Source organism: Raphanus sativus, chromosome 2 (genome assembly GCF_000801105.2).
Source record: "Raphanus sativus cultivar WK10039 chromosome 2, ASM80110v3, whole genome shotgun sequence".
NCBI lineage: Eukaryota > Viridiplantae > Streptophyta > Magnoliopsida > Brassicales > Brassicaceae > Raphanus > Raphanus sativus.
Genome location: NC_079512.1, coordinates 12,662,395 through 12,685,191, shown reverse-complemented (window position 1 = coordinate 12,685,191; position 22,797 = coordinate 12,662,395). Strand labels below are relative to the sequence as shown.

The 22,797-nt window shown below is 36.7% G+C and overlaps 3 protein-coding genes and 1 long non-coding RNA gene across 5 annotated transcripts; 2 read left to right on the top strand and 2 right to left on the bottom strand.

Moving 5' to 3' along the window:
• The first annotated feature begins 460 nt into the window (after window positions 1-460).
• LOC108833044 (uncharacterized protein At3g43530-like) lies at window positions 461-3,475 on the top strand. The gene is made up of 8 exons (XM_057004105.1): window positions 461-493; window positions 713-877; window positions 995-1,211; window positions 1,384-1,575; window positions 1,799-1,935; window positions 2,031-2,120; window positions 2,175-2,876; window positions 3,032-3,475. Exons 1-8 carry the CDS (start codon window positions 461-463, stop codon window positions 3,473-3,475), a joined length of 1,980 nt encoding a protein of 659 aa, XP_056860085.1.
• Window positions 3,476-4,324: 849 nt separating this feature from the next.
• LOC130508434 (uncharacterized) lies at window positions 4,325-12,377 on the bottom strand. 2 transcript variants are annotated; one of them, XM_057003953.1, is made up of 3 exons: window positions 11,940-12,372; window positions 11,133-11,227; window positions 4,325-7,141 (listed from the first exon to the last, which is right to left on the bottom strand). In XM_057003953.1, exon 3 carries the CDS (start codon window positions 7,131-7,133, stop codon window positions 6,306-6,308), a length of 828 nt encoding a protein of 275 aa, XP_056859933.1. In that variant the 5' UTR covers window positions 7,134-7,141; window positions 11,133-11,227; window positions 11,940-12,372; the 3' UTR covers window positions 4,325-6,305. The 2 variants fall into 2 exon arrangements, with proteins under 2 accessions (XP_056859933.1, XP_056859934.1); XM_057003954.1 differs by lacking the exon at window positions 11,133-11,227 and having other exon boundaries at window positions 11,940-12,377.
• On the bottom strand, window positions 5,310-6,038 carry LOC130508543 (protein FAR1-RELATED SEQUENCE 5-like). The gene has a single exon (XM_057004104.1). It carries the CDS (start codon window positions 6,036-6,038, stop codon window positions 5,310-5,312), a length of 729 nt encoding a protein of 242 aa, XP_056860084.1.
• Window positions 12,378-20,235: 7,858 nt separating the features above from the next.
• LOC130508752 (uncharacterized) lies at window positions 20,236-21,546 on the top strand. The gene is made up of 2 exons (XR_008942922.1): window positions 20,236-20,541; window positions 21,094-21,546. It is a non-coding gene; the product is annotated as an uncharacterized LOC130508752 (long non-coding RNA).
• The last annotated feature ends 1,251 nt before the right edge of the window (window positions 21,547-22,797 follow it).

Below are 22,797 nucleotides of genomic sequence, written 5' to 3'. Positions count from 1 at the left end.
GTATCTCTCTCCAAAACAGAACCAAACCCTCAGTTTCTCTCCTAAGTATTTCTCATTTAGTCTTTCATTTCCCCCAAATCGAAAATCACACTCGAAATCCTAGAATCCGACGAACTCGAGGCAGCGACGAATCCCACCGAATTCCACCGAATCCCACCGATATCCACCGCGTATTCTCCTATTCATCATCAAATCCAGCGGCATCAGCTTCCTTTCATCCTATTGTTCTGCTTCGAGAACCATTGTCGGCAAGGTAACGTCTTTTTCATAGATTCTAATGGTTTTGATGTGGATTTCTTTGGAATATATAATGTGTGCTTGTTTGGCTTAAAGAAATGAAGGAATTGGAATTTTAATTTTGAATCAGATTTTTTTTTAAAGTTATTCTTTTGTTGAATCGATTTGGTATTGATAAAAATTGTTTTCTCTGTGTAATTTAATTGAAAACCTAGTAGTAAAAATGGTTAAGGAGGAGAATGGTTATGAGATTATGGTAAAAATTGTTTTATCTTTGTCTATTGTTTTATCTTTATCTATTGAAAATGGTAAAATCGTTTTGTTCTTTGCCTATTGAAAATTATAAAAGTTGTTTTATCTTTGTCTATTGAAGTTATGGAGATCAAAAGTTTTGTTCTGAGATTTGTTTTGTGGATATTGAATGGGTTTGTTAGCTTCTGTTGTTATTAAATATTTGTTGTTTATGTATATTCAGGAGATTAAGATAATGACAGGCCGTAGTAAGCGGGGAGGGAAAAGGCAGACTAAGAAAAAAAACAACAATTCCACAAGAGAAAAGGTTGTCGAACACAACCCTCCTCCAGTAGCAGAAGGGCTTTCAGACGAGAATCAGACTGATCATCATTCTGCAACATCTCTGGTATGCATTCTCAAAAACATTTCTTTGGTTTTAGAATTGTTGGTGCATTACTAGTATTACTGGTTTTACTAGGACAGATTAATAAATAAGGTGCTAATATATTATTGTGGTTTGCAGGAATGTCAACCATTGCCACCTGATGAACTATACTTCAAGAACACAAAATTCACCAAGTCGTGTAAGATACCGAGCAAATGCTCAGTGAGCGGAACAGTGAACCTCTTGAAGAAGCTTACGCCCAAGGATGAGTCGCCCGAGTTGGATTGGTTCAAAAACCACCCTCAGTTTTGCCACATTTTCCACATGCCGGATGAACCAAACTTGAGGCTGCTGGGTATGTGGTCGCTGCTACTGCGCACGATTCCCTTACACGAAGTAGAGGACACAGCTTGGTTTGCGGTTAATGGCGTGCCCATCCGGTATTCAATGAGAGAGCATGCACTCATCTCAGGCTTGGACTGCCGTGACTACCAATTATAAGAAGTTGGGGAGATTTGCTTTTGTAGATAGGCATTTTGGCTCGCATAAGGAGATAACAATGGAATCTGTGAGAGAGAAGTTGCTGAGTATGAGTGCGTGTGGGGATCGACTCAGGATGGCGGTGCTCTACTTCCTAGGCACGGTTATCAGAGCGAAGGCAAGGTACAATGCCCCATTCGACTCTTTCATTTTAAGAGTCGTCAACGATGTGGAAATTTGTAAAACCTTTCCATGGGTCGCTTGACGTTCGATGATGCGATCGGGTCCATTAATCACGTGATGAAGCAACTCAAAGAGGAACCTAAGAAGAATGTCAACTTTCCCGGGTTCATAGTTCCTTTGGAGGTAAATTTACATTTTTATATAATTCTTTTTGTGTTGTGAATCAGCTCTGACTCCTTTGTTTTGACATTAAGATCTTGGAATTTGAGTGTATTTTAGCTCTGAATGCACGATTCAGAGAACGTGTAGCTGGCTGTTTCAGCTCCTGCCCGAGGATGTGCAAGAAGCGGTTCCAAAGTAACAGCATGAAAGGTTATTCACTCCAGGATTTGTACGACACGCTTGGAAACACTACGGTATGAGTTGAATATTATTTTTTTTATTAAGTGAGCGGAATAAATAGTGTTTTGAGTTAAAATATGTGTGTGATATTGTTTTGGTATTTTTTCAGGTCTTTAATAGTGTTTTGGTTCCAAGTGTTGATGAGGAACCTCTCATGGCACGTATATTGGAAGGGGAGTCAGACTATGAAAATGAAGGAGTGAGTAACTTGTGGAGCACATGGCTGACTGTTAAGGAGAAGCCTATTTTTTAGCAAGGACTCTATGAGTTAGATGTGGCTGCAAGGGAGTTTCCTAAGAAAAAAGACAAAGGAAAAGGGAAAGTGAATGAAGAAGCATCCTCCTCTGATCATGGTTTGGAGGATGTTTTGAAAGAGGTTGAAGAGAGGTTGATGGCTTCTTTGAGTGAAGTGATTGTGAAGGTAGAGACAATGGACAATAAGCTTGGTGTGGTGGAGAAGAGCCATGTTATTTTAAAAAGAAGGTCTAAGAGGATGAAAGCAATGGAGAAGAGGCTTGAGGGCATTGAGCGGACGCAAGATCATTTAAAACTGAAGGCCAAGAAGAAGAAGACATTGGAGGAGAGACTTGATGGCATTGAGAAAGAAATGAATAAGCATGAGAAAGAGAAGGAGAACGCTGATAGTTTTGAGTACCAAACCTTGGATACTTTCTGGAATGATGGGCGTTATAACAGCAATGGAGTGAACCCAACAGATGAGAAAGTGAGTGAAGAAGAGGCTCAGAAGGAAGATAAAAATTTTGAGAAAGAGAAAGGACCTGAAGCTGAAGCTCAAGCTGAAGAGGCTCAGAAAAAAGATATAGGTTCGAGGAAGAGAAAGAATCTGAGGCTGAAGCTCAAGCTGAAGAGGCTCAGAAAGAAGATAAAGGTTCTGAGGAAGAGAAAAAACCTGAGGCTGAAGCTCAAGCTGAAGAGTCTCAGAAAGAAGATAAAAGTTTTGAGGAAGATAAAGAACCTGAGGCTGAAGCTCATGTTGAAACAGAGGAGGTTGAAACAGAGCAGGCTGACCAGAACAATAAGGCTCGATTTGAAGTGACCGATGAAGTTCAAGAAGAGGAGGTTGAAACAGAGGAGGCTTAAACGGAGAAGGAGATTGGAACAGAGAAGGCTGAAACGGAAAAGGAGGTTGAAACAGAAAAGGAGGATGAGAAACTCGAGAAGGAGGCTGAAAAGGAACCCAAGGATACTCCTACACTACCACGTGGTAGTACTAAGGCAGCCACGAATAGATCAATAGCGGAATGGACACCACGTACGAGATTTGTTCTTTCGTGGGATGAAGCGAAAGAGACACAACAACAGTGGACTCTTTCGCTTTGCAAGAGCAATGATGTTGGAGATGAGGGAGCTCCTGGTGTTGATGAGACGGATGAGGGAGCTCCTGGTGTTGATGAGACGGATGAGGAAGCTCTTGTTGTTGATGAGACGGATGAAAGAGCTCCTGCTGTTGATGAGACGGATGAGGGAGCTCATGCTGTTGATGAGACGGATGAGGGAGATCCTGCTCGTATTGGGGTGAAGCATAGGCGGTGAGGAAGAATGGTCCTAAGACGAGGGATAAACTGAGAAAGTCTACTGACCCAAAGAAGTTCACAACGCCAGAACAGACAGCAAGGACACGTGCACCATCACGGTGGGTTTCCTCTCCTTTCACCGAAGCTGACACCGATGAGATTGAAGGGCGCAGGAAAAAGCCTAGAACTGAGGCTTAGTGAACACTTATGTAGGATGCTATGTTTAATATTTATCTCGGCTTTGTTGTAAACTTATCTATGATGCTATGTTATTTTTTGGTCTGTAAAACTTGAATGCTATGTATTGTAAAACTTATGTAGGATGTTTTGTGTTGTGTGATTGTTTTGAAGCAGGGTTGGTCTAATTGAAGACAAGGCAATCCATGTTCTAAGAAAGCAAATTTGTACTACTAGGTTTATTAGGTATTACTAAGACAAAAAAAATTGTCAACACTTCATGAAAATTAAAAAAATAAACCTAAGACATGTCTAAAACGTGTAACACATTGTAAAATATATATATATATATATATATATATATATATATATATATATATATATATATATATATATATGGCACGTCTAAAACATAGCAGTAATATTTATCTTACTCTTAGTAGTACTCAAGGTAGTAGTAATATTTCACTCTTCATTGTAACTTTTTTTTGTAAATTATAACATTTTTTTAGTAATACAAAGTCATTAAACTAAATTAATTAGTAATACCAATATATTTAGACAGTTTTAGACTGTATATAACACATTGGCAGAAAACAAATTCAGAAAATATGTGTTTTCTGAAATTCATCTCATGATAACCTTCCCATCAAGACATTAACTAGGAAGTATAAGAGTGTTTTCTATTGAAATGAGAAAATTTCTAACAACTTGAAATTTTAAGAGTATTTTATGTCTATTTTGACAAATAAAGACATGCATGGACATATAATCACGTAATATACGAGATACATCTTTTACAAATAAATAATAAGAAGAAAATTAAGGTTCTTAGAAACATGCATAAGAAATAGTAATACAGAGTAGTTTTTTGTAGTTCAGGGTAGTACAAAGTAGTTCCTAGTAGTCCACATTACACATAGTAGTTCTAGCAGTACTAGTAGTTCACATTACACATAGTAGTTCCAGAGTTCCTAATAGTTCAGATTACACATATTACACATAGTTCAAATCACAAGAGTCCCATGCTACTCGGCAGTTGCAGAAGTACTTCCACACTCAAAATACTCATACAAACGTCTCCCTCTCCTTCCTTTGCTCCTTCCCCTTCCTCTTCCCCTTCCTCTTCCTCGCCCTCTTCCATGTTCACGAGATTCTCCGGATGATAGAAACTTTTGCTTTTGAGTGGGTCCTTGTTTTTTCATATAATGGAGGAAGAACTTTGAGTGCTCTAATTTCATATGGAATAAACCATTCAGACTGATGTGGCATATGATAAATCATACTACAGTATGCCAACGCCCAAAGCTCCACCGTATAGTATACCGAACAAAAGTCTTGTAGATGGAGGTCCGTTCCATCGCTCAAGAACTTGGCAGCAGCACATGTATGAACACACGGGATTTTGTCTATATCAAAGCACCCACAGCTGCACATTTTTCTTGCCAAATCAACCGTATAAACCTTTCCGTCACTACCATTGACATTGTACTCAAGGTGAAAGCTGTTTATCTCAACCACATCTAAACACCTCGCTTTCAAACATCTTTTGACAACTGGGTTTCTACTGTAGGCACAAGCTTCTTCGTGGCTTGTATTTGGGCTGCCTTCTTCATATGTTTGTTAAACCATTCAGCCATTTTCTTAATGATAACATCAATCATCAGTAGCATGAATTATTTCCTCGCTTCCCGAAGAACACCATTGATAGATTCTGCTGCATTGGTCGTGTCAACATTGTATCTGTCTCCTTCAAAGTAACATCTTGCCCATTTTCCCACTTTAACACTCTTTTCCAGATACTCGGCAGCAGAAGGATACTTTCTAGAAATATCAGCATAGAGAACATCGAACTCAGCCACTGTATAAGCATATGTGCATTCTCTAAACTTGATTGCACAAACGTCTCTGTTGTTGAATACATGTCCTTTGACATTTTGAGACAAATGCCAGATACAATACCCATGTGCGGCCGTTGGGAACACCTCACGTATTGACTTGATCAAGCTCCCATTTCTATCCGAAAGAAACACCAATCCGTCTACATCTGATATCACTGACCTCAAATTATTCATAAACCACATCCAGCTTTCATCTTTCTCACCATCAACTACACCAAATGCAATAGGGTAATGGTGACGATCAGGATCTTGAGCCGTCGCAACAAGCAGAACTCCACCATAAACATGCTTAAGATGTGTTCCATCCACAATGATAACTTTCCTCATCGTTACGAACCCCTCTATGGAAGCTCCAAATGCGAAAAATAGATACTTAAATCTTTTCGCCGCATCCACTTCAACATAACTTACCGAGTTAGGATTCTTCAACTTAAGCATGTGCATATAGGAGTGTATCAAAGAAAAACTCTCTTCCGGAGTACCTTGCACTTCATTACCAGCCATCCTTTTTCCTCTCCATGCTGTGGCATATGATACATCAACACCAACCTTGTGTATAACCATACTGATCAAATCAGCTGGTGTTGGTGTGTCATATCTACCGGGATATTCTTCACCCAAAACAGATGCAACAACATGTGATGTGCCTCTCCTTCTATTTCTAAGGGTACTTGTAGTTACCACTGAGCATGTATGAGACTTGATGTAAGTTATAACCGTCCAAAGATATGAATTCTTAAGCTTTGCTACACGCAAATACCACTAGCAACCTTATTTGGCTCCTCGACATCTTGCCACAAATCTCCCAGTATCGGACTTAAGTGTGTCATACTCAAAACCATTCTTAAGCGCACCCCTCTGAACTAGAACTTGCATGGCTGTCTTAGTTCTGAATTCTTGACTCTTAACCAAATTGAGACCATCATCCCATTCTTCTTTTACTACTGTTGTGGCTTCAACTCCCGCTCTTGCAGCTTCAACTTCTATTCTGACTTCTGTTCCTTCATACCCATGCTCTAAATTCTCATGCAACTCAAAGTCTTCGTGTTGTTCAGCTGTGTAAAGCGTGACCATGCCATCCATCTCATGATCCTGATCTGTTCCATCTTGCTCATCTCCATCTTGCTCAGTCTCATCTTCCTCAGACTCATCTTCATCAGTCTCATCTTCCTCAATATATGTATCCTCACCATCAGATTGACCAACATAGCTTTCATCAGTTCCATCATCTCCTGAAAGCGGCATACCACCATATGTAGCATCCATGTCACTGCTGATCTCCATATATAAAACACTTCTACATTTATCATGATTTACTTGCATGAGATAACCCAAAACGTCTTCATCACACCAAATATATGATGGCTTGTTTGAATAAAATATCAATGGAAAGTAACTAATCTTCACCATCCCATCTACATTTGCCTTAATCTTTCTGCATATACACTTGACCAGTTCAGAATATGTAACCTCTTCCACATATGTTTTCATCACTAGAGTGTGGATTTGATCTTCTCCGGAGATCCACTTAATCTCAGCCCCATCCTTGATGTAACTTCCTCCATAGTCAAAACATATGATTGTAATAGGAGAAGCCATAGAATTCTCTGGAAAAAATAAATTATGATTAGTTAACCATTTAAAGAATTTAAGTTGTCCAAGATGTTTGGTACATATTCGATACAGTAACACAATTAATACAAGTAATACAAGCATCAATTTAGTAATACCACTAGTTCCAGTTTCTTATAAGTTTTGCTTTTGTCGATTTAACACTTTTAATTAACCAAGAGGGTGTTATACAACCCACAATATCGTCTACCACTATTGTAATGCATTTTATGGTTTAAAACAGTGCAAAATAAGAAGAAATATACAAAATCGCCCTTAAACATCCCTTTTCATAACAATATACCTAAAACTTCCATTTTTACCTAAAACTTTAGTTTCTCATCGATTTAAGTCTTTTTAATCAACTAATAACGTGTTACACAACCCACATTATCGTCTAACACCATTTTCATGTTTTTTTTTCAAAACCGTGTTAAAAATAGAGAATAATACAAAATCTTCTTCAAACATTATTTTCATTTTTCTTTGAAAACTCTCAAGATTTTTACAGCAATACTTTTATATTTTTCGTTACTCATAACACATAGAACATAAGTAGTATATTATTATGAAAATTTCGTGAAAAAAATGTATGAATTTACCTCAAAAAGCTTCAAAATCGCCAATTTTATCAAGAAGGGGAGAAGATGTTCGATGGTGGTTGGGAAAAAGAGAGCAAGATGGGAGAAAGGAGACAAGAGGGACAGCTGTGGGAAGGAGAGAGGTGGATTGTTGTGGGGTCCGTCTGTTAGATTTGCAAATTAAATTGGGATTTTATGAGGAAAGTGGAATCCGTTTTTCTTTTTAAAAAATAGAAGATATTGTGAGTGGGATGTGGGGACCGCGATTGTGGGATAATAATATAATATTAAGGGTAATAAGGAGAAGATAAATATGAGAAAAAAGTGGGGTAGTTAGAATTTTGGTAGGGTATTGAGAATAGTTTTTTTCGACTATGTCAAAGGAGAATATTTTTCCGTTGGATATCACAGTCGGAGTTTTTAATTGTTTTATGGGTTTTGCATTTAGCGTCTCCACCCTATTTTTCATTTTTGTTTAATTTTTTGTTCACCATTCTATTCTTTAGAAGTCCTCTCAAGTTTTATTCCGGATTTTGGTCAAATTTTTGGCTGTCAGAGAAGACTTCTAAAAACATATTTTCTAGAAAAATAAAATACAGTCAATTACAAAAATAATCCAACAGACTTCGTGCGACATAGAATAGACCAATAAAAAACTTTCGGAAGGCTTGTAAAGAAATCTTCTTTGAGAAGTCTTTTCTAAAAAATCAAATTTCTGACAAACTTTGATCAATTGTAAAACTGACATGTTTATCCGAGAATATTTCTTTGGAAGTCTTCTCTAGCAGTTTCGAAATATTTTCAAAATCAAAAGTAAGCCAATATTTACAAAGAAAAACTTCTCAAGATGTTTTCTGTAGAATAAACTTCTTGAGACGTCTTCCTTCGTAAATATTCAATTGCAAAAATGACCTAAATGGAAGACTTCAAAGAAGTCTTCCATGGATGATTTCTTTTGAAGTCTTCTACGTAAATCTTTATTAAACTTCAAGTTTCTCCAAAATTAAAACCAGTTTTTAATATTTTCTTGTTAAATCATGTTTATTAGTCAATATTGAGACTACTGAGTGGAATACATAACTTAATTTGCGATAAGAAGTTACCAACACTTATGTTTAATAATGTTTCTAACTAAACGGAGAAGTCTTTTGTAAGTCTTCCTCATAGAAGACTTATAGAAGACTTCTTATGAAGTCTTCTATGATGATTTTGTTTTATTAAGTTGATGTTATGTGTTTGCAAATGTGTTCTAATCTGATTTTCTTTTGTAATGAATCGTCAATTACTTATAGTCTATAGAGAATGGTTGTTCAGACATAATTGTTGGGATTTTGTAGTGGATAATGTCAAGGGAGCAAGAATGTTCTTTTTGAGTGATGGTTCTACACATGTTGAACTTGTTGAAATGGCTCAAGAAGATTATAATCTTGACATGAACAGAGAGGTTGTAGATTTAAAATACTATTTACCAGAAGAAATGATGCAACCAATGGCTCCAGATACTCCTCCTATTCATGTCATAAGTGATAGACAAGTTCGGAACTTGGTCGAGATAAGTAAAACCCATGATGTACGTCTTTCTGTATCAAGCCGAGGAAAGATGAGGATTGTTAGTGATGCCAATGAAGTCTCAGATGAGGAAACATATGATAATGAAGTCTCAGATGAGGGGGAAGAAGAAGAAGAAGATTATGAAGATGGTAATGAAGTTTCAGATGAAGAGGAGGAGGATGCTGATTTCCTCAATGTTGCTAAAGTAGATGAGGATGACTTTGTAGATTACAGTGTGTATGGAAAAGTAGAAGATGAGGCTGAGGGTGAAGTAGAGGCAGATGAAATGTGTTTGGAGGGTTTCAAGGCGACATATGCTAGTCAAGGAGGCAGCTCAAATGTGGCATTGTCGACAGTATCTATGCTAACCAGAGTTTTGTTAGCAGAGATTCACTCGTTTCAGAGATGTAGTTGACAACAGTGAAGCTGAAATTCTTCTTCCTATTGATGGGTGCGGATGGAAGCTTAGAGCGAGTGTGAAACATGAAACAATAACATTTTGGGTAACCAAGTATCTGACTCATACATGTTCGGTTTCAGACCGAGTGGCTCAACAAAAACATTGTACTCCAAAGTATGTTGGTAAGCTTTTCATAAATCGCGTTGGAATCATTGATTGGTTAAATCCAAAGCATATCAAAGATGCAATGAGGAACATGTTTGAAATGACGCTAGACTACACCACTTCATACATAACATTGTTATATGCCCAATAATTGGTAAGAGGAACAACAAAAGATGGGTATGAGCGGCTGCCTTCATATCTGAAGAAAATCAAGTTAGCATATTTGGGTTCTACCACTATTATAGAACTTGATGATAAAGATAGATTTAAGTATTTGTTTCTAGCTTTTGGAGCTTCTATTACTGGTTTTCAGTATCAGAGAAAGGTCATTATGGTAGATGGGACTCACCTAAGTGAGAACTATGGCGGTGATATGCTAGTTGCAGCTGCACAAGATGGTAATTTTAGATATTTTCATTGGCTTTTGCAATTTTAGATGCTGAAAATGATGAGTCTTGGGAATGGTTCTTCACAAAATTGAGCAGTTGTATATCTGATGGGAATGCTTTGGTGATAGTCTCTGACCGGCACACATCTATAAAACGCATGTGATAAGGTGTTTCGTTGGGAAATCAAGGAATATGTTATTATCACCTTCAACAGAGCATTGTCCAGAACTATAAAGGAAGACATCTCTTGTACTTGGTTAAAGGCTCTGCTTATGCTCATATAGTTTATGACTTCGACCAGTACATGGACGAGATTTAGAGTGCTAACCCGGCGCTGGCAACATACTTGGAGAACGCGACGTGAGACTATGGTTACGGGTTCATTGTCATGGAGATATGTACAATTTAAAAACGAGCAACATAGCTGAATCTATTAACTCCACACTCAAGCCAACAAGAGGATTTCTCATATCATTCCTTTTGGAGTTTATAAAGGAGAAGCTGGGAAGGTGGTATTGGAAAAGGAGAGAAGATGTGTAACACCCCCAAACCGTTTTTAGACATCGGTCAGCCAGTCAGGCAATAAATAAAACATGCCCAAAAGACCTTCCTCTGCCCAGTCCAGAAATGTTATAACGGGTTAAGAATAGACTTTCCAAGTCACAAAATAAGATTAAGTAACCCAGATTATCCATTCAAAACTCGTTTCCTCTAATCTTTGGTCTTAGGCTTTGCAACCCGTTCCGAGTCATAGAGTTGTGTTAGGTCGGACTAACCTAATATCAGATTCAACACGTCTCGAATATAAAACATACTTTATATCATATATATATTATATTGAGTTCTCAAGCCCAAAATATTATACATATGGTCCATGGACGCAGCCGAAAGTAAAACATACATTCATATTTCTTGAAACGAGTCTTTAGCAAAAGATGTCCAATCTACACCAGCTCCTACAGTTCCGCGAGCGCTATGGTCTTTACTACTGGTTACCTGCAAGAATGGTGAGGAGTGAGCGAACTAATTTCACTTAGTGAACCAGGGTTCCCAATCTAGCATATACAACTACCCGTTATCCTAAACCCAACCCCAAACACAAGCAAGACGGGTAGTTCAACAATTAATAAACAAAGCATTAAAGCAATGACAATAAATCAAAATGCATATATATAATCCTAGGGTCCAACAGAATCATTCTTCCTCCATACAAGGGACACCGACAATCCCTTCACTATTACACCACAAAGGCGTAGGCGCTCGGGAATCCCGCCCGGTCACGGTCCTCAATCGGAATCGCCGTGCCCCGGTCCTCTATCGGACTCGCCGGGGGCTGTCACATCAACGTGTGACACTCGGCCTTAGTGATCAAGCCAAGTTAAACCGAGCCCACCACTTTCCGGACCACGACCGGCTTAGTGGTATCATTTGAAGAAGCAATGATCTGCAACTACTAGAACCACTACGAGATTCTACACAACAGTACCAATACGAGCTACGTACATACCAACAATATATAATAAACACACAATTACAATAATCCGAGTGGTTAGACTAGTCTTGCTATCCACTTAGCACAAACATCGTCTCAAGCCCCAGAACCACAAACTGACACCTAGACCGGTCTGGCTTTCATAGCTCAGGAACCGTGTCCGATGTCAGGAACCTGTATTAAAAAATTGTTAACAAACAATTAACCGTGACTCACAGTGATTAATCGATGCGGCTTGACTCTTTGATTCCAGAAACTGACCAAACCTTTTTTATTCACTCCAAATCTTCGTCTTAATTCTATATCGATAATCCCGCAATCTTTGCTTCTCTTAATTCTCTAAAACTATTTTCTTATTTTTCTTTATCTCTCTTTTTCTTTCTTTTTCTTTTTATTTCTTTTCTCTTCTTGCTCTCTTTTCTTCTCTCTGGTCACGTTCAAAAATGATGAAGAAATGGAGGGGCTGGTCTTCCTTTTATAGTGGAACCAGGTAAATAGGTTTGTGACAGCTGCCCCATCATTTCTCTTTGATCACCACGTAGAAACAATGACTAAGTCATTTTCTTCCTCTCCAAATTGGCCACGTTTCCAAAACAATGACTAAGCTAAGTCATTTGCTTCCAAGTTGGCCACGTGATAATCACAACATGAGTAAGCATATTATTTCTTTTCTTTCTTTCTTGTTTAGCCACGTAGCTCTCCTTTTCTCCTCTTTTTACCACAGTAGCATGCATCTGTGCATGATAATTAAATTATCATCACCCTTGACACATTCAATTAATCCATCTAGACTTGGTGACCACAACTCCAACATCATTGGTCACCTTCAACTTAAAACAAATAGCTTAATTATCCAATTAAGCTACTAACTTATTTTTAGTGCATCAACCGCTTCTCATCTTTAGCTCCATATTTTTGTCTTCACAAAAATTTATTTTCGAGAAATAAATTACGAACTCGTAATAAATTTCCAAAATAAACTATTTGAATTATTTATTTAAAAATAATTCTTTTTATGATGACAGGGTATTACAAGATGCTTTGAATCTCACATCTGAAAATAGTCGGGGAGTTGAACGCTTATTGGCGATTCGGTCAGCGATAGCGGACACTATGTCTTTCCAACCAATTGATGGATGGAAATTCTTTGTCACAGCTGGTAGACGGAACTGTATTGTTGATTTGGAACATATCAAGTGTGAATGTGGTGTCTATGGAATCGAGAAAATACCTTGTTCACATGCTATAGCAGCTGGAACATTTGCTAAATTGCATATCGCCTCACTTGTGTGTCCGCTATACTCAAGGGATAATTTGTATACAGGGTACTCACAAAACTTATATCCTTGTGCTAGAGAAGTTGAGATTCACAAATGTCTTCATCCGGATGTAAAGTGTGGTTTGGGTTGACAAAAGAAGTTAAGATGACAATCTTGATTGAAGCTATCCAGGTTCAGAGGATACAAGTCGCGAAAACTACACAAGGATTATAGTTGCTCAAACTGCAAACAACCTGGTCATACACGTCCAAACTGCAACCAACATGTTCTTTAAGTCTTTTGAGAGTCATCTGCGAGTCATCTGAAAGTCTTCTGAAAGTCTTCTTTAAGTCTTTTGTAATTCTTCTTCGCTGCAAATCTTCTTAACGTCTTCTATAAGTCTTCTGGAAGTCATCCAGAAGTCTCCTGAAAGTCTTCCAGAAGTCTTCCACCTATCATTCTATCTGCTTTGTTATGTATTGTATTATGACTTATATATGTTGTCTTTTGACTTATGTTGGTCCTCTGTACATCTTCTGAGAATCGTCTGCGAGTCGTCTGAAAGTTTTCTGGAAGTCTTCCACCTATCTTTCTATCTACTTTGTTATCTATTTTGTTATGACTTATATCTATTGTTTTTTGACTTATGTATAGTGTTATGACTTATATCTGTTGTCTTATCAATTGAACATTCTGGTATGAACTATAGAACAAATTTCTTCTTAGATGCACTACCAAACTAGTTGTACAAGGCTAGTTTGGTACGAGGATAGGTTACAGAAAAAGTTAATCTTATCCTACCTTGTTAACGTACTACAAGATTACAAAAATTGACAAAAGAGGACAAAAGCATCAAGGTTCTTGTACAAATTACACATCATTTTCCTTCGTACATATCCAAGCAGGCATAGTCATCATCATCTCCGTCGCGATGGTAGCAAAAATCATGTTCAAACATCTCCATCGCCATCTTCTCCCTAATTGTCTTGACGTACTTATCAGAAAAAGAGGAGGAAATGATGACATGCCAAGAGCATGGCTCTCGATGTACTTCAAGATGTACACACCACAATCACCAGATCGTGCCACATGTACTCCGGCTCTCACTCTCTCATATGTGAATGGCTCCAGTGTGTATCTGACTCGCTTTTCGTCGGTTGCAGCGAGTTCAACCAGCAAATAAGGGATCATTGTGGTAAAAGGCTCGCTCGGCGAGTTGAGCATGTTTAATATGAGTAGGAATGATGTTCTAGATGGTGATGTGCTTCTTAGAGATTGATACCCAAATAGCAATCCAATGGTCGTTGTTGTATTTCATTGGTGCATATATATCATTCACCTATTTTCCCTAAATAAGATTTGACTGGCGATATTTTGGAACCAGGCCGGCATAATGATCAAATGCCCTGGCAGGGAGCCTTCTTCCTAAACCATTGATATCGGGCTCTGAGCTCTTAAATTCCCCGTACTTCTCGATCCACATCTGTCCAAAATGATGATCAAGAAAGCAAAGCCCATCGACCTAAAATGCCTTGGATGGTCGGAATATCGAAGCCTCGGTAAATTGATAAAACCATCCATGTGCTGCATTCAAATCATAACAAGTTAGAACGTTTCTTTAGAGACAAAAGACTTCAGGAAGACTTATGAAGACTCCAGGAACACTCCGGGAAGTCTTCCTGTAATCTTCTGGTCTGAGAAGTAGTGTTTAGGAGGCTTACAGAGCTCAAGACCCATTTCAGGGGGCCCGAGGATGGCAAACCACAAACTTCGACTTTTAGGAGGTTTTTTTGTCAAAATGTAGTTTATGGTCCATGTAAACGACAAAACTCTATCATCAAAATTTGACATTTTTTTCAAAATGTGTGAGATATCATGACTTACGAATCTTTTTTCAAAAACTCAAGAACCACTTCAGCCTTCTTCTTGTCAACCGGTGCAAATGGAACATATCCATGACCAAACTTCTTGGTTGGAACGATCTATTTGGCTGTGTTGTTTCCTTGAAAAGGAGATTGCTGTGACGCAGCAAGCTTCCTGTATCGTTCACTTTTTGCACGGCAATATTCTTTAATAGCATCTTTTTTCTCAATGCATCTTCCTTCCTCCCTCTTTAAATCTGATTTGGTTGGTTTTGTTTTGTCCATAATGAGAACACTTGGTTCTTTCATGCCAGCGGGTTCTGTGTTCTCCCTTTCTCGTTTGTCCTCGTTCACTCTCACTCTGAAATTCCGATTACAATGGGAATGTCAACACGAGTACCAAACATAATAACCACAGTAATAAAAAATGCAACAATCACTTAAAGGAAGCAAAAACATTCATATATAACAAACCAAATCCAAGATTTCTGACATAAGGAAGCACAAAAATTCATACAAAACAAGCTAAATCACCTACAATATCTTAGTATTTTGCCTAGTATTTTGTAGCACTCGTATTTTGGAAGAGGGTTTGGTACTAACCCATAGTTCACGCGCAGTCTTATTTGGGTCTGAAAGTTTGAGTTGAAGTTCATTAGAGTGAGTGCCTTTCTGATTCATTTTCACCTTCTTCTCCATAGCTTCCATCATATCCCCGAGAAGATTCATCTCCTTTACGCACTCACCAAACCCAGCAGTCATAACTTTCGTCATCTCCTTGAACATTTGTTCAATCTCTTCTTTCGTAAGCCCATTCCTAACGGCATAAGACTCTGATGGAGGCTCTATACGATCCTCTGATGGAAGAGATTTTGTATATGCCTCTCTACGAGCTTTCTTCGGAGTTATTCTTTCTTTGTTCACATGGGGGTGAGGAGCTTCTTGCTTCACATAGACGGGATTGGTCCATTTCTTAGTACCTTTGACTGGCCAAAACTCTTGAGTCCACTTCCAATTAGCTTTAGCAGCAAACATGAACTTCACCAAGTTTTCAACTTCCACATCACCAACTTCATTGTCCTATGGAGGGAACATTTCACCTATCTCCTTCGCCACATAGTTTACCACGCAAGTCTGCATTAAGTAAATATCAACTTAGACACCCTTTTGATCAGTAAAAAAATAATCAGTACTATACTATTAGTGATACCTGTGTGGTGATACCCTATTTGACAAATTTTTATCCTTTATGTCCCTTTTAAGCCAGCAAACGGGGACTCAGTTTGTTTCGTATGGGCTTCCCAAAGGCTGCAGCAAAGTCGGGCAGAGCAAAGTAGACCCCAAAACTTGGAGAACTTGAACAAACCCATCTATGTTATAAGTCTTTGTAAAATCTTTGCACTTCATAGAGTCCATCAACCTTTTAAAAGCCAGTCTCCCCCATGGGTACATCTCAATTTCTTCTAAATCCATCACTAGTCTCGCAGGGTTCGCCCGTGTAGCGGATGAGTATTTTTTCCACTCAATGTATCATGTGTAGATTGCTAGGTATCCCAGGCTCATACGGTCATCCTGAGACCACTCTTCGCATCTCTTACATGATGTTATTATTTGCAAGGTACTTGGACCAGCATCAATATCCACATCCATTAACTCTCAGAAACGAGCCAACTCATATGTCACCTCTACAGCCGGATTATCCAAGTTCTCAATATATTCACAGTTTAGACCAGTGAGGTGCTCGAACTCAATCAGTGAAAATCTCACCGGGTGTAGACCAACAAGACACCAGAGCTCATATTTCTTCTTGATATCCAACTGGTAGCACAACATATAATGAACCAGCCTTGACGCCCATCCAAATTCCAACTCCCAAAACTTGATGAACACTCCCAACCTTGAATTCTTCAGCTCCTCCCACTCATCTTCGTTAAGAGCAGCCTTTACAGAAGGAAGCATGTTCGGGTCATCAGTATAATACGCAATGCTTTTCCTTGGAACGGGCTCTTCCCCTAAGGTGAACAACCTCATAGGAAATTCTGGTAAATCCATTTTACAGCCTGCAAAACATTAAAAACCCAACACCTCAAACACAAACAGAACAAACAAACAAACATGTGAAGACTTCATGATGTCTCAGAAGACTTCACGAAGACTTACGAAAGTCTTCGTGAAGTCTGCTTTCTTATGTTTTCGTGATGTCTTCGTGAAGTCTTCATGCAAGTCTTCCGAGACAGCATGTAGTCTTCTGAAGTCGTCACGAAGTCGTCCAATAGAACACTAGTCAAATCTGAAGAGAAACCATGATACATCGAACAAATGGGTGAACATACCGTCGGAAAGCGGAAAAGTCGAGGTCCAAAACAGAGAAGTTATGTTCGCCGACAGCTACAGTTACAGATCTGCCAAAACTCGACAAGAAAGAAGAGGTCACGACGGAGAAACGAACGATTTCAGTAACAAAATGAAAATTTGACAGTAAAGAGGAAGAACGAGGAAGAACTTACTCGCGATGGAGTTAGAATACAACACAAACGGTTTTAGATCTGAAAAAAACAAGTGGTTTAGTTTAATCGACGACAATACTCTCGACGACGAAGAAGCAAGATCTACCAGAATAACAAGATTACCAAAGATGAAAAGGATAAAGAAGATTTTTTTCGACGGAAATCGCCTTTACAATCGCCTCTAAAATCGCCTCAGAGAAACATCTAGGGCTTCCGCGTGTTTTTGCTAACTTTTTCTTAGAAACACCAAAAAGTTAAAAAAAACTCATTTATATGTTAGTAAATTATTAGGCTTAGGTTAAATAAAGTTTGGTTTATTTTCGGTTATATTATAATTCAAGGTAAAATTAAGGTCCGGTTCGGTTTGGAAGACTTTCACCTAGAATAAATTACACTAGAAGACTTCATGGGAAGTCTTCTAACCCATTCGTCCTAGACTTCTAGAAGTCTTTTGACAGTTTTCTAGACCTTGAAATGAAATAACTATACAAAAAAACATTTTATTAAACTTAAAAGCAACTTTGAAAGTGTTTAAATCAAGTTATTAGATAGTCACAAAACAGATATATGCCAGATTAACAAAAAAATTAAATAAAATATAAGATTTCAAATCTTTTTTTTGGGGCAACTAAGATTTCAAAATCTAACTCTAAAAATACCAACAATAGTACAACATATGTTACCATACCCTAAACCAAAGAATATCATGACATAATCTACATTCACTCATATATTTTAAAAATAATTCAATTTCTGTAAAATTAAATTTCTATCTTTTAGATATATTTATTAATACATGATTTCGATTTTTTTCTTTGAAAATAATTTTTATAAAATTTATTAATTACTTTTAAGATCTAATCCATGGGAAGACTTCCTCTGGAAGACTTATGGAAGACTTTGATTTAGGCGGGAAACCTAAATTCTTCTAAATATTTTAGGCCGGAACCCTAACTTTTACTAAAATTTAAGCGGGATGTGCGAGAAGACTTCTTTTTAAGTCTTATGTGAGTCTTTCAGACCCTAAAATCAAATAGCTATGTAAAAACATATTTTGTTAAACTTAAAATTAACTTAGAAAGTGTTTAAATCAAGTTATATAGTTACGAAACATATAAGGTCAATTTGGAAAAAAAAATGAAGATAAGATTTCAGAATCTAACCCTAAAGATACCAACAATACTATAACATGTGTTACTAAACCCTAAACCAATGACTCATGAACCAATCTACATTCACAATACTATAGATTGACTCATGAACCAATCTACATTCACAATTCAGAATCTAACCCTAAAGATACCAAGAATACTATAACATGTGTTACCAAACCCTAAACCAATGACTCATGAACCAATCTACATTCACTCATCTATGTTGAAAATAATTCAATTTTAGATAAATTAAATTTACATCTTTGAAAAATGTTTATTTTTACATGATTTCGAATTTTTTCTTTGAAAATAATTTTTTATAAATTTATTAATTATTTTTAAGATCTAATCCATCGGAAGACTTCCTCTGGAAGACTTGTGGAAGACTTTGATTTAGGCGGGAAACCTAAATTCTTCTAAAAGTTTTAGGCGGGAACCCTAACTTTTACTAAAATTTAGGAGGGATGTGCGAAAAGACTTCTTTTTAAGTCTTCTTTGAGTCTTCCAGGCCCTAAAATCATATAACCAGACCCTATTAAATAGTTACTAAACATATATATTTCAATTTGAAAAAAAAATGAAGATAAGATTTCAGAATCTAACCTTAAAGATACCAACAATACTATAACATATGTTACCAAACTCCAAACCAATGACTCATGAACCAATCTACATTCACTCATCTATGTTGAAAATAATTTAATTTTAGATAAATTAAATTTACATCATTGAGAAATGTTTACTTTTACGTGATTTTGATTTTTCTTTTTGAAAATATTTTTTTATAAAATTTATTAATTACTTTTAAAATCTAATGAACAATAAAACTGACAAAAAATCTTCCTTGGGAATACTACTTTGTAAGTATTCTCTAACGGTAGGTTATAATGGTAAAACTGAATACAAGTTTTTTTTGGTTCATAAAGAGGTTGTTGTAATTTCACTAAATTTTTAGATTACTTTTGCATTTGATTGAATTTAGTGTACACTTTTATATTTAAAATCAAGTTTAAGTCATATTTGGTAATTCCCCTTAGTAAAATGTATACCATTTCAATCATGAAATTCGTCATGCTAACACAAATGAATAATCTCTAACAAGACTAATAAAAATAAAATATAAAAAGTTTAGTTATACATATGCGAAGATGATATAAATATATGTTCTCAGCATAAATTACATAACAATAAAGAAAGATAGTAACTAAAATAGTATAATGTCATAAAATATATTCGACAACAAATAAAAAAAACAAGTTAGAAAAATAAACGAATAATTAAAATAAATATAATATCCTTCATAACCCAAAATTTCTAAAATACAAAAACTATTATCATATACATCTATTCTAAATGCAAAAGTAAAACACAAACCACAAAATCGTAAATAAAAAATCACAAGTAAAGTAGTATATGTATAATACAAACTTTGTATGTATGATATAGGTTTATTTACAACAGATTAGTGGCATTTAAATTCATAAATTTGTAAATATATACGAAGTTATATAACAAAGATATAATTGTACATAAAATGGTTTGATTTGGGTTTGAGATTTATTATTGGTTTGGATTTGGATAAAATTGGATATCATAATTGGTTTTGATTAAGAAAAAATATCACTCAAGGTCACTTTTGCACTTGTTAATATCACTGTAGATCACTTTCTTATACTTAGACACTTTTTTTTTTAACTTTATGTCCAACTTTAGTTAGGTTTGCCAACTAAATGAAAAAAAATATTATAATTGTGGGTCTCCAATAGTTACAATCTTTCTTCTTCCTTTTCTTTCTTTCTTGAACAACTCCACCGTAAAATTATTTCTCTGTACTTTATCCCACCACACAAATCTTTATCTCTCACTTCCTTTTCTTTTTTACAGATTCCTTCATTATTAAATTTCAACAGTTCAAACAATCAATTTCAATTAAACTCACCTTAAATGTTATCTCCTCCTAAATTAAACCTGCATCTGAGATTTCTCCGGTGACATGCTCCCTGACAAACTCGAGCTCAGGCTCCTTAGCTTCATATGTAAATCTCTGATTCCATATATCTGCGATTCTAGAAACCTTATTGTCTACTCGTCTTTTAGAGATCTAGATGATTCATTAGTCTTAGAAATCTATAGAGATGTGTAGAAACAGAGAGGATGAACTATCTCACTGTGTATATGTGTCCTTGCTACTCTTTCAGATTTAGATTTGGTCATCAGCAAACTGTAAGAATTCAATACTATTCGTCGCTGTCATTTTTTTCTTTGGACCCATGATGATTCAAACATTTATGCGATGGTTTGTGATCATTTGATTAATAATTATTGTGTCTAGCATTAGTTCATGACGGTAGTTGTTTTTTAGATTTGATAGTCTGATAATTTAACTATTAATCTCCAAATTATGACTGTTTTTCCTCCTCTCATTTTTTCTACTGTTAAAATTTGATGTGGATGGATTCACATAGTTCCAGAAGGTTTTTTTCTTTGGAAACAGCTTTTCTAGTAAACCAAATGAATGAGAGTTTGATAAACCCTGCACATGTTAGCGACCAAATATATTAAGTTTTACTGCTTATGATATGTTCCAGGCACACTATGCTCTTCTTTCTGGCAGGAAACAAGTTGAAGAATCATAACAATCAAGTTGCGTACATAGAGTTGAGAACGTGGTTGTAAGAAGATGGATGGAAAAAGAAGGTGGTGGTAACAAAGTTGTTAAAGAGGGTTCTGCATGAGAAAATCGTTGAGAAAAGAAGTTGTACATGTATACACCTATGTACACAAGTTTTCAATGTATAAGATATCAGTAATATGTATGGACCACTTTCTACACTTGTATATGTTTGTGAAGGTTCAGAGCACACACAATTCCATTATCTCAAAACACACAAACCATATGCATAAAGGCAACTATTTGTACACTTAAACATGTGTTTTTTCGTATCTGTTTTTGCAGCATCATTCATGCTTGTCCGTTTGTACAGTGTCGTTAATGTTTGTCCATATGTACATGTTCAACTGTTAAAAATGTGTTCATCGTGTCTGGTTGTACAACGTCATTTTTGTCTGTGTGTACAGATAGTTCATGCTTGTCTGTGTGTACAAATCCATGACATATATTTTTTACAAATCAATTTTTTTTCCAACATCACTTGTAGCTAAAAGCATTTTTAAGTGATACCACTCAAATTACCCTAACAAGTGATCTTACTCTCTCAAATAAGAGGTTCGATTGTAGTACTTAGGGATCGAATCCACAGAGAGCTAGGGTGCACACTAAACTATAGATATTAAGATTTAACTAGGCAAACAGTTATAAAGCAGTAAATATGAATGTAATGAAAGCAAAATGAACAAGGCAGTTGTTCTTATGTAACCAAGAGTTGTTTGATGGAAGGATGGTAGCAAGATCTTGGGTTTCTATTCAGGTTGGGATTATAATGATGTAGATACTAAAATATGATATTATAGAACTCAACTATAAGAATAACATATCAACTCTCGTTGCATAGGTTATCTATTACTAGATCTAATGATCTCACCTGTCGTGATGATCAATTAGAAAGTGTCGATCGATGACTCTATAAGAGTATCGATCGATACACCTTTCGCTCCGTCGATCGATTATTCAAAAGGGATAACGATCGACGCGCTTCTAGTAGGCTTAATGCGCGGGTTGAATATATGTTCGCTAGGGTTTCTAAACCAGCTCTCGCTGTTATCTAGCAATCCTAGCTTAGAGAAGACAAGTCAAATAAGAGACCAAGCTCTCGCTTGTGCCTAATGATTCTAAGATCAAGTTCAGGTTAATTACTCAAGAACAAGCATTAAGGACAGTCTCAATGATTAATACCACAACTTAGCAATTCTATATTTGGAGCTAATCCCTTATAATCTATCTGAACCCTAAACCTAACAGGTGGATCTACTCAGACATGATAGTTGTCACAGAAATCATAGATGAGTAGATGAAATTGCAATAGAATAGATATAAAAACCAAAGGAGTTCCAAGAGGACTCTGAAGGAGTTCCTCTCTTCTCTCCTCAACTAAGAATAATGAATCAAAAGAAAGCGTAGAAAGCGTAGCCGTCAACAGTGGCTTAGAAATAATATAAATAGGGTTCCTGGTCGTCAAGGGTATTTTGGTAACTTTGTGGTGACTCCTGGGCTTCAGTCGATCATGAAATATACTCAGCCCACGTTCTGATGTCCCTGTCGATCGACATGAAGTGTGCTGCATCGATCGACATACAATCCTCTTCTCGACAGCTTCCTCTCGCGAGGCAGACTG

Bases quoted from the DNA above. Each gene is read 5' to 3' on its own strand.
- LOC130508543 (XM_057004104.1), bottom strand. From the start codon at position 6,038: ATGGCTGGTAATGAAGTGCAAGGTACTCCGGAAGAGAGTTTTTCTTTG.
- LOC108833044 (XM_057004105.1), top strand. From the start codon at position 461: ATGGTTAAGGAGGAGAATGGTTATGAGATTATG. The intron at 1,212-1,383 runs GTATGTGGTCGC...TTGCTTTTGTAG, and splicing joins ACCAAACTTGAGGCTGCTGG to ATAGGCATTTTGGCTCGCAT. The intron at 2,877-3,031 runs GTTTTGAGGAAG...TAAACGGAGAAG, and splicing joins GTCTCAGAAAGAAGATAAAA to GAGATTGGAACAGAGAAGGC.
- LOC130508434 (XM_057003954.1), bottom strand. From the start codon at position 7,133: ATGGCTTCTCCTATTACAATCATATGTTTTGACTATGGAGGAAGTTAC.